The sequence below is a fragment of the Rissa tridactyla genome, chromosome 2, assembly GCF_028500815.1.
Source record: "Rissa tridactyla isolate bRisTri1 chromosome 2, bRisTri1.patW.cur.20221130, whole genome shotgun sequence".
Lineage (NCBI taxonomy): Eukaryota > Metazoa > Chordata > Aves > Charadriiformes > Laridae > Rissa > Rissa tridactyla.
Genome location: NC_071467.1, coordinates 115,277,389 through 115,304,490, shown reverse-complemented (window position 1 = coordinate 115,304,490; position 27,102 = coordinate 115,277,389). Strand labels below are relative to the sequence as shown.

The 27,102-nt window shown below is 36.5% G+C and overlaps 1 protein-coding gene across 1 annotated transcript in view; it reads right to left on the bottom strand.

Moving 5' to 3' along the window:
- SEPTIN7 (septin 7) overlaps positions 1–25,477 on the bottom strand; it is a 65,871-nt gene extending 40,394 nt beyond the window's left edge. The window contains exons 1-3 of the mRNA XM_054190580.1: positions 25,472–25,477; positions 25,065–25,088; positions 23,220–23,322 (exon numbers count right to left, since the gene is read on the bottom strand). Coding sequence (XP_054046555.1) covers positions 23,220–23,322; positions 25,065–25,088; positions 25,472–25,477 — 133 coding nt within the window. The remainder of the gene's footprint in view (positions 1–23,219; positions 23,323–25,064; positions 25,089–25,471) is intronic.
- Between the last annotated feature and the right edge of the window lie 1,625 nt (positions 25,478–27,102).

Genomic DNA, 27,102 nt, shown 5'->3' with positions numbered 1-27,102 from the left:
GTGCCACATTAAAAAAAGTGGTTTTCTGTACAGTGTTTTATCCATTAACATCTGTGACGCTAGTCGTCCTTGCCATGTTCCGATGGGAAACCTCTCAAAGGAACCAGCAATCTTGGAGACAGCAGCTCTAGTTAATTTTCCAGTGGTAACTTTATGATGGTCACCTTACAGATCTACGAACATTAACATGATCAAAGGAGGACTGGAGAAGGACAGTTTGCCACATCAGATTGGTTGGTGGAAAAAGAGCCATGCCAAAGAAATCCACTGGTATCAATATAAAAAAAAAAAAAGCAGTCAGATGAGGTAAAGACCTACAAAACAGAGTCATGGTTAAGGCAGCAACTGCCAAGGAATTTGCATTGATTCTAATATTTTTGAAAAGGAAGATGCAAGTCTGGATTCTTCTGAGCTGTTTCCAAATGCTATGGCTAAAATAGGTCATTGTGTGGTACAACATCCTTGTAAAAAGGAGGGGGAACTTTTACAGTTTCAATAACGTCAGTTATTGTTCAAACTTGTTATGATGAAAAAAACATGGCAAGTTTTTTACTTGAATATCCAGAGTGTTATCGGGAACTCAGTTCTCAAAAGCAAAGGCAAGCCAACAGCCAACTCAAGTTCACAAACATGAAGGCCTAAATGAAGCAGCCTAAAAGATAGGCAATGAAAAGGAAGAAGCCACTAGATTCAGTGGTTATGTTGCACGATAAGGTGTCTCAAACATCAATACTCATCAGAAGGTAACCCAACACGTAAGCACACACCAGAATCAATAGAAAACCTGGGGTCAGGATGAGGGGAACTGGGAGAAGAGAAAGCTGGCAAGTTGTCAAAAAGTACAAGGAATTTTGAATAAAATTGAAAAATAAGCTGCTATCTGTGTCTGAAAACAATACCTATACGCAGGCAGCCCCTATCTGTGCTGCTTCTGAACAAAACATCTCAACAGTGAGCCACTTAAGCCACGCATCGTAGTCAGAGAGAATGCAAGGACAAGAGTCCTAAAGAGAGCATCATACCAGGAGAGCAGTACTAGACACCCCAGCACCCAATTATGCCTGAGTGAAATAGTCCTACAGCAAAATCAATCATAAAGCTGTGGAAAATGGTTTTAGGCAAGATTCGGAGTTCAGCAAAGATCTCTGCTGCACTGACCTGTGTTACAGTGTACATCAATAAGCCCTCTGCTCTCCCAAGAATACTCCTTCCAAAAATAAACTCACCATAAACAACCACAACAGACTTCCCCTTTACAGTATGCTTTTCAGGTTAACTGCTTTTTACAGTTTGATCTAAACTCATCTAGACTGTAAAATAAAGATCAAGGTTGTCACTACCACCCCTCCAAAAAACATAATTTTTCCTTCCAAATTTCCGTGAAGGTGTTTTGTGTTTTTTTTTTTTTTTTTCCCCCCCTCTCCCCAGTCATCTCTAATAATGCTTCATTTGAATTATAGGCCTAAATTGCTCCAGAGATAATTCAGGTACTGAAATGACCAACAGAGTTATTTGTAATTCGACATAACCTGATATTTTACCTCCCGAGTTACATTTCACAATATTCTCCTCTCCATCAATTGGAGATGCAGCACTGCAATCTCTATTGGGATGCTGTACTTTTTCTCTCAACTATGCAGGTAATTTGAAAAATAAAATTTAAAAAATCCTTCTTTACTAGCTAACTTCCTGATTACTGGAAAAGGAGCATCCTCCTGCTTCAAGCCTGCTGCAAAAAGAATGAGAAGCATACTCTTATCTTCTTAGATTTAAGGGCTTCCCCTCTCCCCATCATGACCATGAACTGTGTCTTTTCTGCTGCTTAAAACAATCCTGAAGGACTGGACACAAAGTTAGCATATTTCTGGGTCAAAATTTTTCCTAAAACATGCCTAGCTATGATTCTGAAAGGAGTCATTTAAAGCGTATTCAACGAAGATGAAGTTGAAATGCTTCGTTAAAAATGAAGTATTTCAACCAGCCACTCCTGAAGTCCTTGTACCAGGCCTACTGAAGATATTTCAGCAAAAAGCATATGCTATAGTTGAGGTTTTTTGGGTTTGTTTGTTTTTGGGGGGACTTCATTGCAATGATTAAAAGGGCTAGTTACCATGAGTGAGGGAGATCAGATAAAGTGACCTGTATGGCTTCTTCCCGTCCCAAAGCATAGATTTTTTTTTTTTAAATTATTATTTATTTATTTAAATATAAACAGCCCATAAGGAGTTACATTAAGATCTTTAAAATGATCGGACAACAGTAATGTCTGCAGCACAGGAAAAAAGATAAAGGTCATTTTCAGCTACAGTGCCTCTGATAGCAGATACAAGATACTCTTCAGCATTAAATTTGTTATTTCAAGTCAGGTCAGATTTGCTCAAAGCTACATTGATTTCACAGCATTTGTGCAGAAGCACAAAAAAAAAATATTGGTCATATCTTTATTACCAACCAGATTTTAAAGAGATTTCACTCATTTCTTTTTGCTTTTAGGATCAATTTCCTGATCTTAATGATCGTTACAGCTATTGGCCTTTACTCATCAAATGCTTGTAAGCCCCTTGAGTCTACTACAGATATACCATGCCTACACTCCTGTGTGCTTCTACATGCCTAACTGACCATCTTCTGTCACAAATGGGAACAGGAGGGGAAAAAAAAATATAATTAAAATCCCAACATCCATCAAAGAGGAAAGAGAACTACCTGGTAATTTCCTCATTAGGAAACGCAAACACAGCAAGCCCACTGCAGATCCTCAGGTGCTGTCTGTCTATGCTGAACACCTTGACATTTATGGAATTAAGACCAACAAGCTCGAAGTTTTTACCACTGACAAGTTCGCAAAAGTTGGCAAAGCAATCTATCACTAAAATGCAGTCGGAACTACTCTGGCTAATTCAATTTAACTGGAAATGTTTAAGTTACGGCTTACAGCCCGTGTGTTAAATAAGTTATATGCTTTTATGGATTCTCAGAGTTTCTACATAAAAAAATCCACCAGACATCTAAAACTTGTTACTAGACATCTTGCTGCTTTTTCTCCCTTTAAAGAAATCAGCATCCCTTCACAGAAACTATGAACTACTTCCTACATACAAGAAAAGCCAAATACTGCAAAATTTGCATAAAAAGTTGTACTACAGGAACTAATTAAGACTTGACTACACCTAAGGCCACATTTACACTTTTACTGGAATAACCACTACAATCAGAAAAATTGTATTCATTTGTAAATGTTTAATATGGGCTTGATTGCAACCATACACTTACAAAAACATTTATAAATTTTATGCGTTATTACCATACAAGTTGTGCTATAACTGGCAGAACCGAGTTTGGTTTTCTAGACACCAGTGGCAATCCCCTTCTACCAAGCAGTTAGTGCAGGTTCCTCCTTCAGCCCTCTTGCCTCTCTCTCTTCCTGTAAAGCACCCTCAGTATAAGCCTCAAGGCAGACAGACTGAATGCCAAATAGCAAATGGACCCTATTAGATGTAATCCTAGAGAGAATCTCCTGATCTAATACTTTTTCTGAAAGAAATTCAGTTCATATGCTGCCAGACTGCCCCATGATGTGAATGAAAGCCCCATAAATGGGAAAAAAGGGAGATTCACTTCAGAAACGGAATTAAGCCCAGAGCTTAAACTCCCTTGTAGATGCAACCATACAGCATGCTGTTTCGCCAGACCAGAAACACAAGTGAGACCTGCTGGCCAGTAATACTTTTGCTAACAAATCAGCCAACTAACACCAACTGTAGAATAGAATAAGCTTATTTATATTGTCCCTCAAGAAGAGAAAAATCAGTGTCTTTGAAAAAACAGTGTCTATATAATTACATGACATTTCTAGTTTTTGGCACCTTTTGAAATTCTTCAAGAGGTCCCAGTATCATCTAGAGAGGTGGTGGAGTAAAAGGGAATTAACAACAGGCAGCATGATCACTTGGTCTTCCACCCATAAGGAAGAAAAACAAGTGTTCTAGTGCCAGACAAAAGGCATGAGGAAAAAACAGCATTGATACTTTACACAGACATCTGCAAACCCAAGGTAGGCTATAAAAGCACTAATTTTTAAATCTGAATGCAGAATACTTCCCCAGTCTCAAGGGGCTCTTTCACATAATCACTGCTGGCCTTAGTTATCTAAAAGCTTTTTCCGAGATAAACTATCCAATTATAGGGGCATAATTTATATTCAATCCAGAAAGGAAACAAACTTCCCTTCTCCCCTTTTCCTCAAAACTTAAGGCTCTGTCTTCCCACACTCAGGGAAGGAAGTGAGGAAGTAAGCTTTTATTCAACCAAGAGAGGAACACACCCAAAACAGTTTTTTCCTTATATTATACTTCATATACGTCTGTATTAATGCTCTTGGACTCCAGCTTCCTTACACAGAGCCTTGCTGTTGGTCTGTTTACTCCTTTTCCCTTCAAGTGCAGAAGCATTATTTTCTCTACAGTAGAGCAGTACTTCCTAGTCCTCATCCTCTCAGACTACCAAAAGCCACCCCCGTCGAGTCAAAAGCCACTTTCATCAACCCCACCTAAAGTCAGTGGTGGTTTGCCAACCAAGGCAGAAGGATTCACACAGAAGAGCAGAGATGCTCCCCCTTCCAGAGCCAAAGCTGAAAATTACAATAATGTCAGTGCCTTGGAAGTGGAATATAGTTTTTGGGAGACACTAGTTGAACTCCACTATCAAACAGAGACTAGAAATTAGTTCTCTTAACCTTCTGTTCAGGAATCCCGCCCAAGAAAACAAACCTGAAATAGCCTATGTAAAACCATGCAATTTTTGCAACCACACTCCTACTCTCAGAGATTTCATAACCCACTGAATAAATTTTATTCACAATTCTAACATTAGTCCATTGACCCAGGAAGCAACAAGCTGCAGAATATGGTCAGACTATTTTGAGTAGTATTTTGGCAAGTATATATAAGTATCTTACAAGAAAATGAATTTAGTACCTTTGGATCATAGGGGAGGAAACTTAATGCAATCTCTGTCCTCACAGTTCTGAAAATGAAGGATGGCACAGTACGTAGCACACATACTCCTACCCGGCATGTGTTATGCACTAGATCTCATAAGACTTTATAAAAAACAACATATTTGAGAACCTTTTTGCATACAAGCTTTATGTAAAGCTAAATAAATCAGCATTACTGAAAAACAAAACAAAAAACCCCCACACCACTGCAGCCCTAAAGTTGTCCCTATCTTTTTCACTTGCTTCTTTCCAAAAGCACTATTGGACCCAAAGCATGGATTATTTTAGAACTTCAGTGCATCTTAGTAAGAAGGATCAACATTAAACAACTACTACATTTCATATACCCTCAAACAAAAAGCGCCAAGGAAAACATGCATATAACAAGACAGAAAGCTCTATTAATTCATCCTGTCCATAGCATACACAAACAGTGCTTAGTTTTGATTCATGACCAATGCTAACTACTAATTAACAGGCTTAGAACTGAGACACTAAGAAGTTTGTTCTGAAAGGCAAGCTAGAGTAGTTTCGACAAGCTTGAGTAGTTAAATTATCAACATAGTACAAGTCACAGTCACTATGCATAAACTCAAATATAGCCAACAGGGAATACAGAGATGTTAAAAATAAACAAAAAAAACCCCACCAAAATCCCCACACCTCCTTTCAAAAACAGCATTACACAACAAGTATGTACAGAAATAAAAAGGTAACATTTTACTGCATTTTATCAAAACTTATACTTAATATATAATTAATATATAAAGTATTCAGACTTGACTTTGCTACTTTGCAAGACTCTTACAAAACCAGCCAAAACACAGAAACATAATTTCCAGATGCAGGTTTTGTTTATGAAAAAATATAAACTCCATATTCCTATACTGAAGGTCTCCAGAACTAGCTTAGAATGAAATGAAATGTCTCAAAATAGCTGAAGGCAGCAAAGAACTTAGGAATAGCTTCCATGTAATTCTTTTGCATTCTCTACACACATACTGGACTCTGAAAAGAAAACCAGTATGTTCTGCTGTTCTGGATGCAGATGATTTATTATGATCTATAGTTTTAGATGGAGACTTCAGATTAAAGTGTTATCCCAAACATCCTCCTTTGAAGCCAGTAAACTGACTCAGCTTCCCAACAAGCTACAAGGCAAAAAGCGAGAAAATCCTTCATAATGGCAGAAGTTAATAGATCCATACCATGATTCAGACCACCACATCTGTGCAGGAACTAATTCTGCACTTAACCTTTAAGGTGTCTTTGTTAGACATGACTCATGTAAATCAGAAAAAAAAAAAAAAAAAAAAAAAAGAGGTACCCAGAGGATTACTGAATGTATGTAGTGATACTCTTACGACAGAAAGGACAGGACCAAAACACGTTTCAGCATTCAAAAGGAAACACCCAATGAGCTCACGTGCAACAAAAATGGCAAATAAGCTCCTGATGAAAGAGGTATGGAGAATTTATGCTTATAAAAAGGCCCCATGATACAACATTCAGACCAATTCCAAAAGCTTGAATGGAACATTGGCAATTACATTCATTCTGAACAGTGTCTATGCACAATGTCCCAGGCACAGTACCCACCCGACTCCGCCAGACAAAGAAGACTCACCCAACAGATCTGCTCTGTAACAAACCATGTTAAGTTGCACCGCATTTATCCTAACATTTTAGGGAAACACTGTATACCACCTCAACCTCACTCAACTGCATGACTGCCAAGTGTCCTCACCCGCATTTGCAAGCACTTCAGTCACCTCAAAGATGACAAAAAGCTGTGGTATTCTGCAGGTTTGAGATATGAGAAATCCTTGTGGGTAGCAGGGTACCATCTGACAACCTCTTGTGGCATATTGCAAGAGGCTGAACAGAAATTCGCCTTTGTTAGCAGATCTAACCAAAGAAACTTCTCTACGAACCACAGTTCTCTGCCTACCTTATCACCAGCCAACGAAGGTGGTTCACACTTCTTCAGCAGCACCCATCATTATATCTGAATTGTGGGATCCAAACCAAGACAGCAGTACAGAGCAGGAATATCTGTCCCAATCACATTTTTCCACCTTTTTATCCATGGAAATTCAATTACTAATTATTTTTGCAAATCAAAATTTGCATCTCAAGACTAAGCAGCAATAGAAGTTTCCTTTGTCTTCTTTTTTCACCGTCCTTTTCTGTACTTTCCCACCTTCACACCCAGCATATCAAGTCCTCGCTTTCTCCCAAAATAGCTTCAAGAACCACAGCTTTTGCTTGCTCCTACAAGCAGTTAACTCTGAAGCTATACATATGTTTCGACATATGCAGTCACTTTGTTAGAATATGTGGAAAGAGCTAAAGATGTTTTTGAACAGTAAGTAATAAAAAGCCTTCCGGAAAGGGTCCAAAATACATCAACAAAGAAGCTGTAGCCAGAAACATCAGAAACAAGATCTCTACAATTTACTGGACATAAAAGGATGCTAAATATACTCAACAGTACTGCTATGACACAGCAGCTTGAACAAAACAGGTAGAAAGGCATGTAAGATATGGCCCTTGATCTTCCATTCTCAGAAGCATAAACATAATCAAGGCACAATTTAACTAAAAGTTGTATGTGATCATCTACAGAAACAAAGATGGTCTTTTTAGTTATCTTAGTCTTCTTAGCCAGAAAATAAAAATTTCTCAGTTGCTTATTTCTTTTTTTCAAGACACCTCATTTAAAAGCTTCTCACTGTATCAAGAAAACCCAGATGAGGTTTTTTTAATCGTTTTGGCTATACGTAACAAAATCTGTCATAAAACTTCAGCTGCGAAGAGGCTTTATCTGAAAGGCAGAAAGGGCGGGGGAGAGGAATCTTACACAGCAAGTTGAGACTGCAGTTCACTACAAGTAAGAGAAGCTGCATATTTATGCCTCTTCATAATAAATAGGTAACATTGAAGGGGCCATGTACCAGTATATGCACCAGAAATATGTGAAAAAAACAGGTATTTTAAAAAGACAGAAAATGGGGAAAATTCTCAGGGGAGGAAATATACAGCAATTACTGCCAACCTAAATTTGGCATATACACCCACCTCTCTAAGAGATATTGCAATCTGCAATATTTCTAACTGTGTCAAAGTTAATCTTTTATCTGTTCTGTAGAGTTAAAAGTGCTAAAGGTTCTCAAATTTTTATCTAGTAAGAGACAGCCTCAAGCTTCATCTAAAGTACACGGACAGTAGGTGTTGTTAGAACAATGTGTCTACCTGAAGAAAACTAACAGCTTTTAAGATGTGATGCTTTTTCTAGGAAGTACAGTTAGTACTGTATATAATTCTAGTATACCTGCAAAGGTCTAGTTCTCAGTAGCTGGACAATCAGTATACGGTTTTCTCCTCCTTATCAAAAACCTAAAAAAACAATGAGAAAAAAAAGCAAAACAAAAAAAAATCCCACCACTTTATTATTGATTGCATAGGGAAGGTGGTTCTGGAGAATTAGAAATTTTACAGCCGAGAATATGGACGAAAATGCATATTAAGCCTTTAACGACTTACCTGGGGAAAGAGGGCAACTTCAAGAGGAAGCATTCCATAAAGCACGAATACGAACAGCACATAGAACAAGTTAATGAAATGCCTCCACAAAACCACAAAATACAGTCAGTAAGAATTTGTCTTTACTGAGGCTAGGGCCCTAATTTTAGTGCTTATTTTTGTGTTGAGGATAACCTAATTTAGAAAGACATCTCTAAATTAAACCACTTAGAAACATGCAAACACATAAAGAACACAACATCGTTATTGAAGCATGATTGTTGGGCTTTTTTAAAAATTACTATTATTTCATTCAATAAGCTATTATTTAAATCTTAATCATATTCAACATTCACGAAATTGATTTTATTGTTTAAGCTGACAGCAGCAGTCAGTTAAGGAAACTGGTAAATACAAACCTATCTGAATAACCTTATTTGAATAAGCAGAAAAAATTCTCTGCATCTGCCATAAGCTCATCTTACTAGTAACAGAGAAGCCTTTCTTGCCCCGCTTTCCAATAGCACTAAAAAAATGATGCAATAACTATCAGTTTTAAAATGCTAAAGGAATAAGATAATCAACTACAGGTTCTCTCATAAACTGTATCATCTTTTCTTTAACAGTTTCACATACATTGACAAAGGTTTTACACTCTGCATACTCAAATTAGTGTCATTCAAACAAGAACTGTTTGAATGCAATTTAATCGAACTCTAGTTTCTATCTGAGGCAACCCTATTTAATCTTGGTTTAAAAAACGACTTTTTAATAAAATATTTGCAGTATCTGGTTAATGAGAAACTGAGAATGGCATAACTTCATCTGACTAGCAACTGCAAAGCATGTCAGGACACAGATTTAGCCAGAGAAAAATTCTAAAGGGTATTAGATTCATAAAGATTTCTGAGTCCTTTCAAAATTGCCAGCGTCTTCTGTCTTCCTGAACTCTACTTCTCGTTGAAATTATATAAAAGCATTTGTACAGTTCAGTCTTTTTTGAGGCAAAATGAATCTGCCTAAACGGTAAAATGAGAAAGCCGAATAGTTAAGACTTCTATGCAGCATCTCATCCATACGATGAATCTCTAGATTATGATGTTGTCTGTCTCTAGAAACAGCTGGACAATCAAGTCAACATCACAAAGTGATTTGACAGAAACATTTGTCAAGTAATTTTAATAACGAAACTGAAGAGCCTATGTTTCATCAGAAGTTCAAGAACACAGCAGATACCAGACCACTGTATACATTAATTTATTCAATAAGACATCTGCATGTGTTGGACCAAATATGCTCTACCATACCTAGAGTATTAAAGTATGACTGTGCAGTGAACATCGGCAGGATGGTTCTGCTGGATTTGACCCTTGGCTTTCCAAACAGTGGTGCAGAGCAATAAATAACCTATAGAAAAATGAACCAACATTTCGAACAAACTCAGGATTTTGCTTTTTCCTTGTCTTCCTCCACTTAAAACCTACATTGGTTCTCCAGATATTACATAGCCCTCGGTAACATACAAAAGACCTTTCAGAAAACTCAAGTATTAACTGTGCCCCCAAGTACAAGAAAAAATAAAAAAAATCTAGCCTGAAACACAACTGCTCTTTCAGCATCAACATAAAGTCAAACAACTGCTCGCTAACATTTTAAAAAAAAAATTCAATAAGCCTTGTCAATAAAAGCTACGTACAGAACTTAAAACCTTTGGTCTGACCAAGTGCTCCATACCAGCATCTTCCCAAAATGCTCATAAACTGTCACCAACTGTGGCTTCAAAATGGGACCTAGCTTATTCTATCTAATCCAATATTCTCCTCCTGACAAAGGACAAAAGCAGAAGCCCAAGAAAAAACACATGGAAGTGCTTCGAACAGGAACTGAACCAGACGACTTTGAGAAATTCCATCCAACCTGAACTATTCCATGATTCTGTGAAAAGGCATGCAACCAAGCAGTGATATTTCCTTGAAATACCATTTATCTCACAAAGTTTATGGTAGTAGTTGATAGAGATCTTTATTTTGACCTCTTAATGACATGTGCCTATGAGAAGTTACAAACAGTAAACGAGAAAGCAAGCATCATCTATAGTCAGGCCCTGATGCTATTAATCTCAAAATTTATTTCTCAAAAACCAAAGGCACCAACTTCAGCTGGTCACAAACTGAGTAAAAAAAAAAAAAAAAAAGGCTGGTTAACTCTTTATTAGCAGGAGGGCTATTCTGAAGCCTTTTACAAGAGCTCTACAGATGTACAGTCAGGAAACTGCAGGAGGCAGGCAATTGGAACTTCTTCATGCATCTTTACAGATACCTGCTTTCTCCAAATGAGTACCACATCATGATTTCAGCTACTGTCATTATGCTGATCCTCCTTCTAATCTCCTGTATTTCCTACTTATCCTGCTGTCTGTATACTTGCCTGGTCTCAGTCAGACATTCAACACAATTTAATGGGCATTAGAAAATACAATTACAGCATTCTACGCTGTGTCCCAAAAGCAAGTTACTTCTAAAAAATTAACTTTATTTTTAGCAAAAAACCAGATGGATAGAAAACTTCAGAAGAGTGCCAAAACTGAGGGACATGAAGATATAGAGAGATATATATATACACATACACCACATAGAAGTTTTTCTGTTGATTACATAGTACAGTTGATGTTTCGAACTCGTGGGTTTCAACTCCTTTCTAATTAGAGAGGTGTATAAAAATGTTTTGCAATTAGTTGTAGAATAAATGCGTTTGTTGTTACTTAAAGCAGAAACTGTTTTTTGAGTAGAACCTCAAATAGTCCAAATATCTGCAAAGTACATAAAATACTTCCTCTGAGTCAGTTTTATTTTATTCAGTTATCTGAATACTTGCCACCTGACATAAATCAACCAAAGCAGACAAATTCACAATCAAGTAAGAATTTGGACACTGCCCTCAGTTCAAACCACAGTCTAACAGTGTATAAATATCACAACCTTATACTTACTGTATAGACTGACATCGCTGTCATAATTCAAGGCGAATTGTTCCAATTCAAGGAATACTTAAGGCTAATATCTGGCCCGATCATCCAAGTCTCAACTCATTTCTTTTCATTCAGTCACTAAAACAGTTTCATCACAGAGTGACCTCACTGTTAAACAGTTCAAAAACAGGAGGTAAAAGGATCAAAGTGTACAGAGCAAGAACTGTACTTCAGAAACACAGTGTGTATTTCCTCATAAGAAAAGTACACGGATTTAGTTTTCCAACCACTAGATTGTGTTAGTCTATTAAGTGAATTAATAAGTAATGTGCATTATTGGATTAAGCTCTACCTGTATTATAACAGAAGTGGGTATTGATTTTGCAAAATCACCAACAGAAGACATTTCCCTGCAGTGGTTATTGGTTTCATTTTTTAGCCTCAGTTACTCAGGAAGAAGTAGGAGACAAAATATACCCTTCAAATAATCATTCAAATAAAATTTTTATGTTCTGTAAGCACCCAGACCATAAAAGAATAACAATGGAAAAATTACAGCAAAACTTTACAGAACAAGTGAATGTAAAATTCTATTTTATAGATACAGTAATCTACATACAGGAGGGGATTTGGTGCTGCAGGCAAGATTGTGCTCTTCAAAGTCTGACTTCGCTAGGGTTTCACTGAAGTTAATCAATGGGCCACAAATAGTAGTGCTGTGGGACAAGAGGCATCACTCATACTGCTCAGGAATTAGTCCCTTCACTCAGGCTTCAGAGCGCGTAGAAACAAGGTGGTTAGGATTTTCTTTAACTCTATTTTTTTCTGCATCAGAAGACTCATACTAACAAGGTTACCTTTGGCTTTTTCAGAGCAAGGAGTGCCATACATTAAATGTCTACAAAAAGATGATATAATTTCATTTCACAACCTCAGTTCTGTTGCTGGGAGCACAGAATGGTTAGCCACAAACCCTAGAAACCTTGGAGATGGTTCCAACATTTCCCGAGTCTTTTGCCAGAAGTCTGGAGACATAAGATTAGAATTCTGGGGACCAAAATGTAGTAAGTTCAGAAGGGAAATCCTCCTAAAAATAATTAAACTTGAACACTATTTTATGTTGGTAACCTCTCCACAGGTCATTAAGCAAAACACCATCACACATTACCCAAGACCCAAGAAAACCAATGTTCAGAGTTAAGCTTGTCTTCAGGTCCTTTAAAGAGCTCCTTGTGCTATTTACTTCTGCCATTCTACATGAAGACAATGGTATTTTTACTTCAGGGTATTACACTAATTGCTCAAAGGCCTCTTTGACAGACTGTGCTACTTGTCATGTAAAGCATTTTCTGGGGGTGAAAAAAAGAAAACAAACCAAATCCTATTCATCAATGGCAGATGTAACAGTTAATAAGGAAAACAGTGACACAAAAATAACCGGAAACTGACAATAAACTTTCTCATACCTTAAAACAAGGAAGAACGGATGGTAAAAGAGAATTGCTGAGTTTCAAGACAAACAAAAAAACGTTTACTCTCAGAAAACCTACAGCTCCCTTTTAACTCTGCAGTATAGGACAGAAGCTTTAACAATATTTCCTCATCAGAAAGATCATGTAGATGTGAAGGCAAATTAATGGATCACAGTTCAATACAGATACAAAGTAAATGTTTTACAGATTTATATCATGTTTATAGATGTAAGCTTAACTAGCTTTTTACCGGAATACTGTATCATAGGTGAACCATTCAGACCTTTCATGAGACAACTTCAGAATATTCACGAGATTGCCTCATTTGTCACAAAAAATCAGATTATTCCAAAAGAATACAAATCCAACTACACCCGTTGCAATAGTTCAAAATCCTTTAGTTTAGTGAACTATTGGTCTGACTGGGGACAACCGGAGCCTTGATAACAGCCATTTCCATCACAGTAGAACACAACGTTCTGTTCTATCACTGGTAAGTAACATTTAAGGTCAAAAAATACAGGTGTTAAATGAGAATAGATCAAGGACAGTAAGTTCCAAAACAATGGAACAAACTGAAGACCAATGTCACTTGCTTCTAAAATACACGGTTCCCTACCATGTTTTTGAAAACAAAGTATAGTATTTCTATCTTGAAAGATAGAAGACATGGGCAACATGGATCAAGGCAGTAATAAATGATTGATACATGTTTGCAATGAATTACTTTTGCTGCTCCGTGCCATTTGAGCTTACCAAGTGTCACCAACCGCTTATCTGGTAATTATATTTTTCAGCAGTGGTTTGTTTCACAGTTCTTCATTTTAACACAATGCTCATCAGCCTGTACTCCAAAGTGCTCCACAGACATCCAACAACTGCTTTCAGACCACTGAATTACTATTTTTTAACTGACTTGGCAATAGAAAATGGACCTAAGATTCAGGATTATCCCATAAATTAAAAACTTAACATATAATGACTTCAGACTGCAAAATTGTTATTTTAAAAAGCACTACTGTTTGCAGTTAGAGATGTTGTTTGGGAATGCTTCAGATTCTTTTCAAATAAGGAAGCTGTCACCTTACATAGAAAGCAGCACTACTTCACACAGCCCAAGCAGTAATATACCAGAGCCAGATGTTGTTAGAACTGACTCTTGCTGCCCATATCTGGCCCACGTTTAAATTTGCCCTTCCTTTGCATTGCTTCTCATTCTGCGGAAGACCAGGAGTTTAATTCCCTTAAATCACAGACCATTTCTCCCCTTCTAGAGAAGCATCTGCCCCGTGAAAAACACTCATTTGCCTTCACAGCAGAAGTTTCATGAACAGAAGTATCAGAATAATGCATTTTGCATTAGCTTTGACACACTTGTAGTTTTGGTTATAAGATAGTTAGCAGAATTTCTGGCTTAAAGCCTCATCAATGATGGAAGTCAAAACTTCAGTGATAGAAAGCCAGAACTGCTTGTGAAATGAGGAAGTCTGAACCCTCCAAAAAGTTTTCACTTTGAGCTTAATAGAGGGAAGGAACTATGTTGAATGTCATCATTACACACTTAATACAGCTTATATCAACACTGACAGAAACTTAGCACCGTTCCAAGGTAGACTGCTCTTTCACTTGAGCTCTTGGTATGCATAACAATACTACCTACAGTGAAAAACTGGGAAAGAAGCAAAGGCTGACAAGAACTCAAAAAGAAACAGCAATTTAATGAAATAGCCAACTTCAGCAGTCTTTCTCACTTCCAATCACTGATAAGTCTACATATTCTGCCTTAAGTATTATATTACAGTAAATGACTGGAAAAAACATCACACCACAACACCAAAACGGAAGTGAGAGAAAATTCGTCTCAGATGATGTTCATTCTCTGTAGAAAAAAAAATTCTAGACATGACTATGGTATAAACTCTGATTTGTCAGTAAATGCGCTCAGAAGCTCAATAGAAAAACATCCAAAAACCAAAACGAAACAGTTGCATGCAATATTACATATTGAAAAACACTGGAAAAAGGAACAAAATTTAACAGCTTCAAATGAATTCACAGCAAAGATCTGAACTAACAATTGCAAAATCAGCCAGAGGGAAAACATGCATATTGAATCAAAAGAGTCACATTTAATGGGTCACTGTGGCTTTACTACAGTTGGAAGTTTAGACCACAAATAGTCCATCTAAGAATATCACTTTGGTTACGATATTAACCTTTTCATTCATGAAATTGTCAGCATTTATTGATACAGCAGGCAAACCTAATATTTTCAGCCAAGAGGAAGAAAGATGCAGTTTTCAACTCATACAGCATTTATCTATACAAAAACCTGACTTCTACTTTAAATCTCACTCTGAGCTTGTAGCAAACATGGTCCCCAAAACAGTCCTGTAGTAAACTGGCACCTGGTTATCTAGGGCTAAGGGACTGGGAACAGTAGTAGTGTGACTTCTAACAGGTTACCACTTACAAGATGTGCAACATTTAGCTCACGCCCTACCAATGCACCATGAGAGCTCAGGACAACCTGTTGACTTTTGAGAATCAAAACAAGTGTCGGCCACCTGATAACCAATTCAAGAAGTAAAACGTATACATTAGTTAGGCCTGAGCATCCACAAAAGCATAACTAGAACATCATGCAGTGATTATTCTTATTCTAATATCAAAAAAAACCCTGAGATTCATTCATTTCAGTTAAACTGCAACCTACAAAGCTGTCACCAACAGGAACAAGGACCAGGTTCAAATGTTATCTCCCCATAATGAACAAGCGTACTGTAATATATGAAATACCAATGGAGTAACTGTGTTTGTGTGCATGTGTGCACATTCAGATGCATAAAAATCAGCAAGGACATTTTTATTTAGAGATATAATAAAAACTGGTAAGCTAGGATAAGAAAAAAACCACCTAAAACAAGAATATTTATGTAGTTAGAAACATAACAAAAGTTACAACCGGCCTGAAGACAGGATTAATTACACAGGTAAATAGTGAAAAACTCCACAAAGCTTAAAAAAAAAAAAGAGACAGTGAAGATGACACCTACACAATGCAGAGCACAGTATCTTATTAGATGGTTTTCATTAAATTCCCTGAATTCATCTATTAGAGATCCAGTTTTAAACACAGTGAGAAGTAAAAGAATTCATACCATTTGTTATGAGACTGACAAGGAAATTATATATAAAATAGAAAAAAGAAAATGCTTCCAACAGAATCCTCATTTGTTTAAAGAAATAAAAGCCAATTAGGTTGCTGGCAGATTTTTGCCAAATTGTGGGTTCAAATCCACACACTTAGGTAGAAGGTCTCTTCCCTTGAAAACTTTTGCCAGGAAACAAACCAAGAATTTTAAAAGAGAAATTAGGCTCCGACCAAGCCGCTGCCACACAAGAAACAGTTCAGTTTAGTTTAAATACAACCACCAAGGCTTTACAAAACCTTTCCTTAATTTTTCAAAGCAATATTTTAATATAATAATACTTGATACTTGAGGTTAGCTGTCAGAACTCAAGATTCATATGGCAGCAAGCATCCAGTAAGAGATACCATACTGAAGTTGGCTTTCATACTCTACTCAAGCAGCTTTGCATCCAAACAGTTAATAGAGAAAATAAAAAAAGCTCTTTAAAAGTTTTTCAGTAAGCATTACAATTCCAATTAATGTTGCAGTTGCAAACAATGAAAAATTGAAAATTGAAGAGCAATTATTTTAAATACCAGCTTCAGTTCTGGCCACTAGAGTCCTTAAGCATCCTTCAGTACAAGTCTAAGCTATTGCACAGTGAGGGAAGTGTTTAAAATGAGCTTTGCAAAAAATAAAATTAAAAAATAGGGTTTTTTTTCATATTGAGTGATTAAGAAAATATGCTGTAAAAAGTTTCTCTTCCTCCATCACATTTTAGACTTTGTCCAAGTTCCTTTCCCCAACACTAGAAAAAGGCACTGGAAAATACCACCAAAGAGGCAAGAAGAGCAAGCACACTCCAAACTGTATTTCATTGCATTATAAAAGAAAGGGGGGGAGGGTGTGGTGTCAAAAAAACCCATCCATACAACCAATAAAGAAGTATGAGAGAAGATTTTTCTAATTGAAGCCAAGTAGTCACATGAATATACGCTTCAAGCTGTCACCTGAAAGTAACTCAGTGGAAAATCATGCATTGCAGGCCAGTAAACTCACAGTTAGATTACTGACCTTTCACATCTTAAAGAGATACTCCTCTTCCACAGAAAGATCTTTAGAGTTCATCTACTCTGCCTTCTCAAAAAACATTTAGTTACTTCTTTCCACAAAAAGGAGTGATACGCTATTGGTGAAGCATTAGTCCATCAATAGAGATGACTCCAGAGGAATGTGTCATCTCTAGGAATACCCTGGCTCTGTTCTGAGTTCCACCAGTTTTCTGCTTCTTTCATTTTTACTTCTGCCCATTCTCTTGCATTCAACATATTTTGCTTTGGCATCCCCATCAGGTACATGTAATATTAAGCTATCATTTTTAATACCCTGTAGACATCATCGCTGGAACGCATATCCACAGAACCAGCACATGAAAGGCAGTAAATTTTGTTTTTTAAGCTTACAAAATTCTTCAAAGTACCTTTCTTATTTCTATACTTCACTAAAACATAACCCTGTCAACAAAATATCTGCAACTTAAAATATATATTTTTTTTTAAAATCTAGTTTCCTGAGGGAGCCATATCTGCTACACAACAGTTGAACCCAGACTACTACTTTTCTTCACAGAAAGAGTACTTGGGGAATGGAAAGCGTGCTGTCTAACCTGGCCGTAGCCCACTGGCACAGCAGCACCAGACAGATGGTCAACCATCATGCAAGTAGCTCAAAATGGGCTGCAGCCAAGGTGGTAGCATGGAACATGTGACAGTTTTCGGAGGATGAGGGAATTAGAGGAATTGAGGTATTTTGAAGAAGTGAAGTTACAGAGGAAAAGGAGGCAGGACCCACTGAAGAAATAAAAAAGGCTTTGTTAGTTCTTTTCCAGATATATGCCAGTGTGCACCCCTGACTGTATACATAGGAAAGGCTCCGTAACCAATAATGCAACAATATATCCCAGGGAAGCGAAGAACTGACTGGAAATGTCAAAACTCACTTTTTTTTTTCCTCCAGTAGGTTTAAAAGAAAGCACATTTTAATTTAAGATATATTTATTTGTATGGTAGTAGAGCCTAGAGGCCTCTAAAATAATGGCAAAGTTAGGCAATGAATACTCAGCAACGCTACTTCACTGATTGTAAGCGACCAAGTATGAAGGTCACACCAAAGACCAAGCACAGAAACTGTGGTAGTAGGGTCACTGCAGAAACCTTAATTAAGAGGATTTCAAATCCCGGCAAGTCGACAAGAACTGGGAACACCCCAAGACAGTTTCTACTAAACTGTACTGCCCATCCACATGTTATTTTTCACTCAATTATTCTTCGTATCTTGCCATATGCTTAATGATTTTATTCATGGCTTTAAAACCCGGGGGGGAAGGTATCAGACTAGCAATGAACAAGTAGCTGTGAGCATCTGAGGCTTCTGGTACCACTGGTTGGCTTGATAAATAAACTGACCCAGAAAGTGAACAAATGAAAGGAGTAATTCAAATCAGAACATGATCCATCACCAGAAGATACCAGTATTAAACCAGTTCAAGTTTTCTTCAGTGAACAATAAAAAGTATTTTAAAATCATAGTGTGCTTTCTCTTTAAGCCTTGCAAAATACAGCCCTTTCCTTTTCAGCCATGCCAAAAAGCAATGTTTAAACCAAAACATTTGAGCATGCATATAATTACAAACAAAATACTATGACAGTACTGCACAACATTTTCCTTTAAGTTGTAATCTACAGGTGATCTACAAGGCTAAAGTGACAATTAGAAAACAAAACAGACAATTTACTATAGGAGAGGTTTCAAAACAGCTTTCAGAGTCAAAGCTACCAAACAGTTGCTCAAGAAAGAGAAACTCTGTAGAAAGGTCTTCTGGAAAGTCTCTTGACTGTAAGCGATCTGCACATTGCAAATCAGACGATTTTAAAAAAAAATAAAAATAAAAAAAATTTAGGAGTCCAACCTTTACTAAGGCTCATGAACTCTGAACGTCTCAAAGTATATAGCTCTAAGAAAAGCCACCCCAAATAATTATTCTTAAGTACATAAAATCTATAGGAGAAAAGAATTTTTAAAAATTATGACTTTGCATCTACTTGTGTGTTGATTCACATCACACCTTACTAGCACAATTTCAATACAAGAACAACAAAAGCGGGATTTCCTGATTCAGTGTTTAGAAAAAAAGACACACTGAAAAGCAACTGTTTGTCTATACCTCATCACACTAAAACAAGAAGAAAAACACACACCCACTACTTAAGCAAGTGTAATTATATTAATAAACAGACATAACTACAACTTCACAATTAAGATTTTCTTTAACTGTGAGGTACTAACCATGGTAGTTATATACTTCTGGAAGTTTTCTTTACTTAAGCATTTGACTTAAGCACGTACTTTCCTCCAAAAACCCATACAGCAGAGAAATACAGAGAATACACTTTGGATTTCAAATAGACCAAATATTTATGTTGGGTTCTCAAGCATTTCAACAACTGTCTTATACTTGAAGAGATTACACAAGATTATGAAGGAAGCAGCCTCCCTGCTGCTTCAAGGGAAACTTGACATTTTTTCCACTGGCAAGTTTTAATATTTCAGATGTAGAATTAGTTGCTTTAAACTGCTATTTAAATGTCTTATTTTGAAAGCATCAAGAATGAAGCTCGGTTTAATGCATATTAGTGCCTACTTTATGTCTTAGCCTCAGAGGAGGTGCTTCTTAGTTTTTATTCTATAAAACCAAGTCATTTCAGCAGTAGCGTGATTTAAACTACTGATCAGCCTTTTTGAATATGACTAATATGAAATTCATTGTCTCATGAAGTTTTTAAAGACAAATCTATGTCCAATGACAACTGATCAATAAGGAAAACAAAAAGGGCTATCTCAGTCTTCAGTTTCTTAAGAAAAGTTTAGAAATGCTACCAAACAAATCAATACAACTTAGAGAAAACGTAAACACAGTTAATTTTATAGAAACATTGAAATGTTTATTATGGCTGAATATTATAGAGTAATCCCAGTTCCCATTAAGGTTAACTTTTCACTGATTCTTAAAATGTTACATATGAAAAGGATACTTTAACATCAGCTTTTTATAGTTACATATGTGTAGTTCATAAACACTCCACCCTTTAGTTACATTTAATATAAATGCCAGAACACCTGGAAATTAGCAACTATATTTACAGAAAAGTCTCAAATAAAGTAATCTTATTGAGTCCTGACTCAAAGTGCAAGTTACAGGACAGAGCGCTGCCCACACAGCTGAAACGAAGCCAATTCCAAAACAATGCCTCCAACCAGCTTAGATCAGCTCAGATAAGCAGCACCTATATACCGAACCTGCTCCAGAAACCATGCTCTAGACTATTCAACATCTACTCGGCCTTATGCACGCCCAAATTTAAAAGCCCCCCCTCCAACTTCACTGGCACAATGGAAGTTCAGGAAGCCACCACACACTGCTATGGGCAGCCCCAACATCTCTAGGGCAATGGCAGTAACGTGGCAGCCTGAGGAATACGCATTTTATGGAGTATGTTCATGCTTTATGGACAAAAAAGGTTCTGTAAAACTGACCTATCTCCCTGCAAAAATTTTTACTGGAAACAATGTCAGCTCTGTTGGATGCTGTACTTACTACTTCCTCAGTGACAAATAGTTAAACTGAAAACTGAATTGTTTCTACAACAGTTAGGGCAGCTGTACAACCATACAGGCAAATCCCCCCAAAACGCTGATCTGATGACTTTTTATACTACACATTTCAAGGTAATGACGCCAGATACCACGCTATGTGCATCTATTAAGTTTAACTGATAATTCCAGACTAAATGGACAACAGAAAAATAGTTTCTATACAAATGCACTAGCTGCGATACCAAGCCTTATAGACACCTGAAAATAGCTGGACACAAAGATCACAGATCCCAAACACGGTTTGCTTTCTCCCATGTACTTGTTTAGCAACCACAAGCATTGTTTTTCTCATTTTTCATTTCAGAACAAACAGGTAACATACTGACACTGAAGTACCTGTAAATAAAGCATAGCCAGCAGACTAGTAATTGTCCAACCTACAGTAAAAGGCAGCCATGCACACATGATTCTTGGTAGTAGAAAGAGCAAGAGGACGTTTTAGATTATCTCCAAGAGATGATATATACAATATTCTTATTCAGCCAACACTGCCCATATACAGATTAGCACTACATTCTGAAACTTTGAAGTTTTAGTAAGTATAGATAATTGCATTTACTACTACAGAACTGTAACATAATGTCAACTAAAGATCTCAAACCAAGTCAGAGTACACTTTCTCAAAGGATGAATGCAACAATAAATAATTAGAAGTCTAAGAATTTAATTGCACATTATGATGTTTACCAACAAGTGATCAGTAAAACACAAGCTATTTCACCTTCATATTTAAAATAGATGCATTTTTTCAGGATATACTAATACCAGACATCACTGAAACAAATTAATTTCTCCCCCCACACCCTTCCCCAGATGTTTGAGTACTAAAAGATCAGCCATCATTTTGTTTAAATGCTCACTTTCAAGTATCTGATTTCTATACTTGAGCGTTGGGAGGAGACAATTAGATGCATTTTTAAGTCCTAGTATTAAGTGCAAAAATACTAAAACTAGTAACAAAATTTTCAGATCAAGATCTTATTTCCAATCTAATTTTGGACCAACCTTTCTTCTCGATGGCCACAATTTTCTACAGTCCTCCTAAGTGCAAATGCATTAGACTGCACTACAGGCAAAAGTAAGAACACCAAGGTAACATCACACACTTCCTCCAGTTCTAATGCTACACCTACTACTTGTGCTTTAAGCGACTTGCTTTTTGCAAGAATTAAACTTTGAAGTACAAATTATACCCCATTCTGGAGTACTACTTTATGAAGACAGTTCCCTCCCTCCCCCCTTTTTCCTGGAGATAGCAGAAAACTAGATTTTATTTAAGACTTAAGATTAACAGTTTTGTACCAAATAATGATTTATGTACTTGGATGCTAGACTACAAAGGAACCCGTAATCAAGTTCCAACAGAAAAAAAGCAACCCTCAAATTTTAAAATTTTAACTCAGTTTGTAATCAAAAGAAAATTGTAAGTGATCTACAATGAGTTTTCACCAATTTGACCTTGATTTCTAACTCCATCAATAGTACTATTATGTAACATGCTACATGTACACAACGACTGCACAAGATATCCATTGTATTGATGACAAAACATCAAAGCATTATCAAGCTAGCCAAATTACAAGAGATAAAGGCAGACATCAACAGAGAGACAACTGGCTATAACAAAACATCTTTTAAATTATTATTTTAACCATTACAACGTCAAAACTGAGTCACATATCCAATATATACATATTAGTTACACACAAATGTACCCAACCTTAATAACAATCTACTATCATACAAGTACTCAGAAGATGGGGGGAGGAGGGAAGGGAAGGGGTGAGGAAATCAGATGTCCTAGCAGGAGAGTGATGAACTGTTCTGCATGGAATTATTTGTCCATACTAACTATAGTTTCCCATTCTCTGTAGTCCATAGGGAAAGCACTGTTTACATTTGGTTTTCTTTGCAACCATACAAACTAGAAAGGTTTGTTCAAATTAAAGCTTTGATTTTGTAGCACAGTTTTGTGGCCACAGAAGTGCAGGATATACAGGATCCTGCTGCATGATTATGTGCAAGGAAAGATTCCAGCTTTACTTTTGGATCCCAGTTTACCGTGTTGCACTCAACTGAAAAAGCAGGTCGATTTTTTTATTCAAATGAAAATCCAGGTTCAAATTACTTCTATTATGTCATACTTGCAAGTCACATTTTAGACTACATCCACACCAAACTCTTTTCTTAGACCATATGAACAATACAGTTCTCATTCTTTATTGTCCTTCTCACCTACTTGCATATCAGACATGTTCTTTTAAAACACTCTAGATTTAACAGTCTAGAAGAGCAAGATCCATACTTTCTCACGAGATCACGCAAAACATATTTACATCATCATCGCAGATTTTAAGAGCTATGTCTATATACCCCTAACCCCACTCAAAGCAAAGAAAGAAACTTACCTACTACCATGAGTGTGAATTCAAATCCTCTCTTCACAGACTTCCGGTAAACTTGATTTGGAAGATTTGCAAACCCCACATATCCTTCAAGGTTCTTCTGTTGCTAAGGCAAGAGATATTTAGGAAAAATGTTAAAACAAAAGCTTGTAACTTCTTACTTCGCTTGTATTTATTTTTTTTTTAAGTTATTTAAATGTTCACTTCATTTTCACATTTGTAGAAAGGTGCTATCTACCCAACCTGTCAATAGCCTAAGCTGTCTAAATCAAAGACAGCGCAATGAACTGTGACAATAAATAAGAAAAAAAAAAATATTATTTTTGACTGGATAGCCAGAAGACTGGCACAGAAAGTTATCTATGCTAACAGTATTTTGAGCAAGTATAATTACCACATTATAACTGCAAGCATCAGAGTGTACAAGTGCAAACAGATTAAAATATAATAAACTTTGTTCCAATGCCCATTTGAAACACAGGCAAGTAGTACGAGTGTAGCTCGCCTATACTCCTGAGAGTCATGGTGGTACTGCCCCAATATGAGGGGGACTAACTCAACACCCTCTCCTTCTGGGTCACACAATTGGAGGACTTCATGTTAAATCTAGATCTACACTAACACAGAATGCACTGCAACAAACCCTCCATAAAGGCAAAACTTCAGTTGCCTTGGACTGTGATGAAGTTTTTCAAAATATTGCCTACTACTAAAAGAGAGGAGAATTCAGGGTACTAGCCATTACTTCTTCTCATCACATTAATGAAAATATTGAAGATGTGAATATCAAAGTGCCTCTTCCTCACTGTACTAGACCCAGCAAAACACCAGAGATCAGCTATGCTACTTTTAAACCGCTCCTCCAGTAGAATCCTAGAAATGTCTTTGATATCACAGCAGGTCTGAGGATTGTCTTATGAGACAAGGCAGTTTAATTCTTTTACAGAGAATCTGAAAATACTTTTGGAGACAACTGCCTGCTTAAAGCAAGACAAGCTACTGTTTCTCATGGAGCAGTGATTTCAGCTTTTAGGCTTTATGTCCATCCAAAGTTGAGAGGATGTGATTTGATACTACTTCAATTTCAGAGCTTAAGAGAGTTATGTACATCCACAGAGCTGAAGCACTATCTACTCTACAAGTTTAAATTCCCCTCCCTATCTTATAGAGATATATTCCGTATAGAGGAATTCTAAAAAATAATTAAAAAAATAATCTGTTCTACTACACACACTATTGACTCAGAACTTCTCTGTATGGGATACAGTATGGTTGATTTAAGTTTGGTATGTGATTTACTCATGCTTATTTGGATTTTTTTCTAAAATTCACAGAATAAACAGTAATAGCTGCTAGTTTAAAATTATTTTTTTAATTAAAACAAATATTCTTTGCAACAATATAAAAACACTATCCCTTTTAAAGCATTAAATGCAAGAAGAACTGGCTTCTTTGCAATCCAACAGCACCAGTCAATGAACTGACTCTGCTTTAAGTCACATAACTGATATCTCAATTTGGCAAACAAACCATTATTCTCAAGCAGTGCTACACTGCTACAAAGGCATATTATACTGGTGCCATCATCAGATTTAAATAAGTCTGAGAAGGCCAAACTTAGCAGGACTATGTTGAAAAAGATAAGATTTAATCCTAGTGCAAATTAGTACCAGCTCTCATTTAGTGACAATACACTGCATTAATTCTCCTTCAAGTTTAAAAAAAGGCAGTATCTTTGAACTCATTAACTCATACAGAACAAAAGAGGAACACCTAATGATAGCCAGCTAAAGCTAGGTGTTAATAGTTTCTAAATTCAAACACACACAATGCAACAAATGTTATTACTTCTCTAAATGTAGGAATGTTTGCCTTGTGTCATCAAGAAACTCTTTTTTTAAGATGCTTTTTGTTTCAATTCAGCCTTTGGTGCAGCAATAGTCTCATCTGAAAGGTTTCAAAGGATTAAAAAAAAAATCAGGCAGGAATTTAAAAATCCAAAGACTGTTTACTTATCCACTCTATTGCTACAACTACATGCAAGGAATAGTCTATCACAATCTAAAACTCTGAACAGGAGCCAGTGCTTCAGAGATATTACCTGACATGCAGATAGGTGCTCCTTAAGATATTAAAGAACTCCTTAACAGTGCAGGTCCTTAATAACTATTAAGGATATGCAATTTCTATTCATCCTACCAGATGCAATATCTAATCACAGCCAGACCCTCCTTATAGTTCTACTTGTCAACTACCTGCATCTTTTAATGCCTACATACCTTTTAATGCATGTCATGCTTACCAGAAACAACTCAACCCCTCATTAAACCTAGGTAATACTTCTTTTGCCTAAAAGAATGGGCTTACATATAATTCTTCTTTTAAATTATTTTTATTTCTCTTCCCTTCCCCTTCGCATATAGCTTCACATTTAGGATAGTTTTACTACTAAGAACTTTAAGAATGTATGAAATGCTAAACAAGAATAGATGGCAACTTTTGGGTCATTTGCTCTGTTAAGTGGGTCTATAGCATTTACACCCACAATTTTAGATAATGAAATATAAATATTACTAACCTGAAAGATGTATGAAGTGTTACACTTAGCATTAATGCTATATTTAATGTGAGCATTTATACTCCATAGGAAAGAGCCTTTTAAAAAACTGAAGTCAAATGACAGATTCAGATTTCTGGTATACCAATACCAATTAAATTTGAAGCTTTCAACATACTGATTTTAAATGGTTGCATTCAATCATAACTTGCTACTTCTAAATGGACCAAAACAATCTAGGAATTGAGTTTCTTAAATTCCTGCAACAGTTTTTAAAATAAGTTACTTATTACTTTTTTTGTTGAAGCATTGACTTCCACTGTATCGATCGTTGTGCCAGGTGAGATCTCATGTTTCTAATACTTAGAGCGGCTTCCCCTTAAATTTTATTCCTTCTTGATTTTCAACCAGCTGCTACTTAAGCTTAATTTCAGCTCGCCTACTAAAACACTAACACTTTTTCTATTTCCACAATAACTGTAATACATCCTTATCAAAGTAATACTTACAGCTACTTTGTAAACAACACATTTCCATCATTTCCAGTGTTGAAGATATCGATAGAATACATCCAAAAGTAGTCCAGTAGAACGATGAATTTGAACCATTGCAGCAACGAGACCAGGCAGGTACAGCAGCAATCCAGAAAGAGAAACAGGGGTGGTGTGAAGAAAGAATGAAAAGGAAAGAAAAAGTTACTTACATTTGACCAACAAAGTTACACACAATGCTTGGCATACAGTGGTTTATGCAACCTTAATTTAGTTTGGTTTATATATATTACAGCTTTGTTTCATGATAATACACTACATGACCTCCACACCATTTCATGATCAATACAGCTAGTTATCTGATAGTTCTTTTTACTCTAAATATTCAGTGTGCTTTTTGTTTACTATACGCTATCTGAACCTGTTAATGTGTTCAAGGGTATTTATTTTCTTCAGAGACACTCACCAGAACATGTAATCTCATTTCACCACACTACTGCACAATATTTTTATTTTAGAGTGGAAAAGGTACAAAGATCAAAGCCATCATCATCATAAATGTCTCTCAGGATTTTGTATTTCTATGTCACTTTATACATTCAGTGAACAGTGGCAATTCACTTCACTTGCAATACTGAGCATTAGAGCACTGCTACAAATTTGGGCATAACTATCACGGTTGAACAGCCAGAAAATAAATAACAAATTAGGGGGCACAAGTTAAGTGTCTGTTCAGCATCGCCTAATCCTGTGGATGACAAGAGGCCTATGCTAGTTTTCCAACATAGCACTTAAAATACTTTAACTACAAACCCTTATCACAAAGGCCCTTTAAATT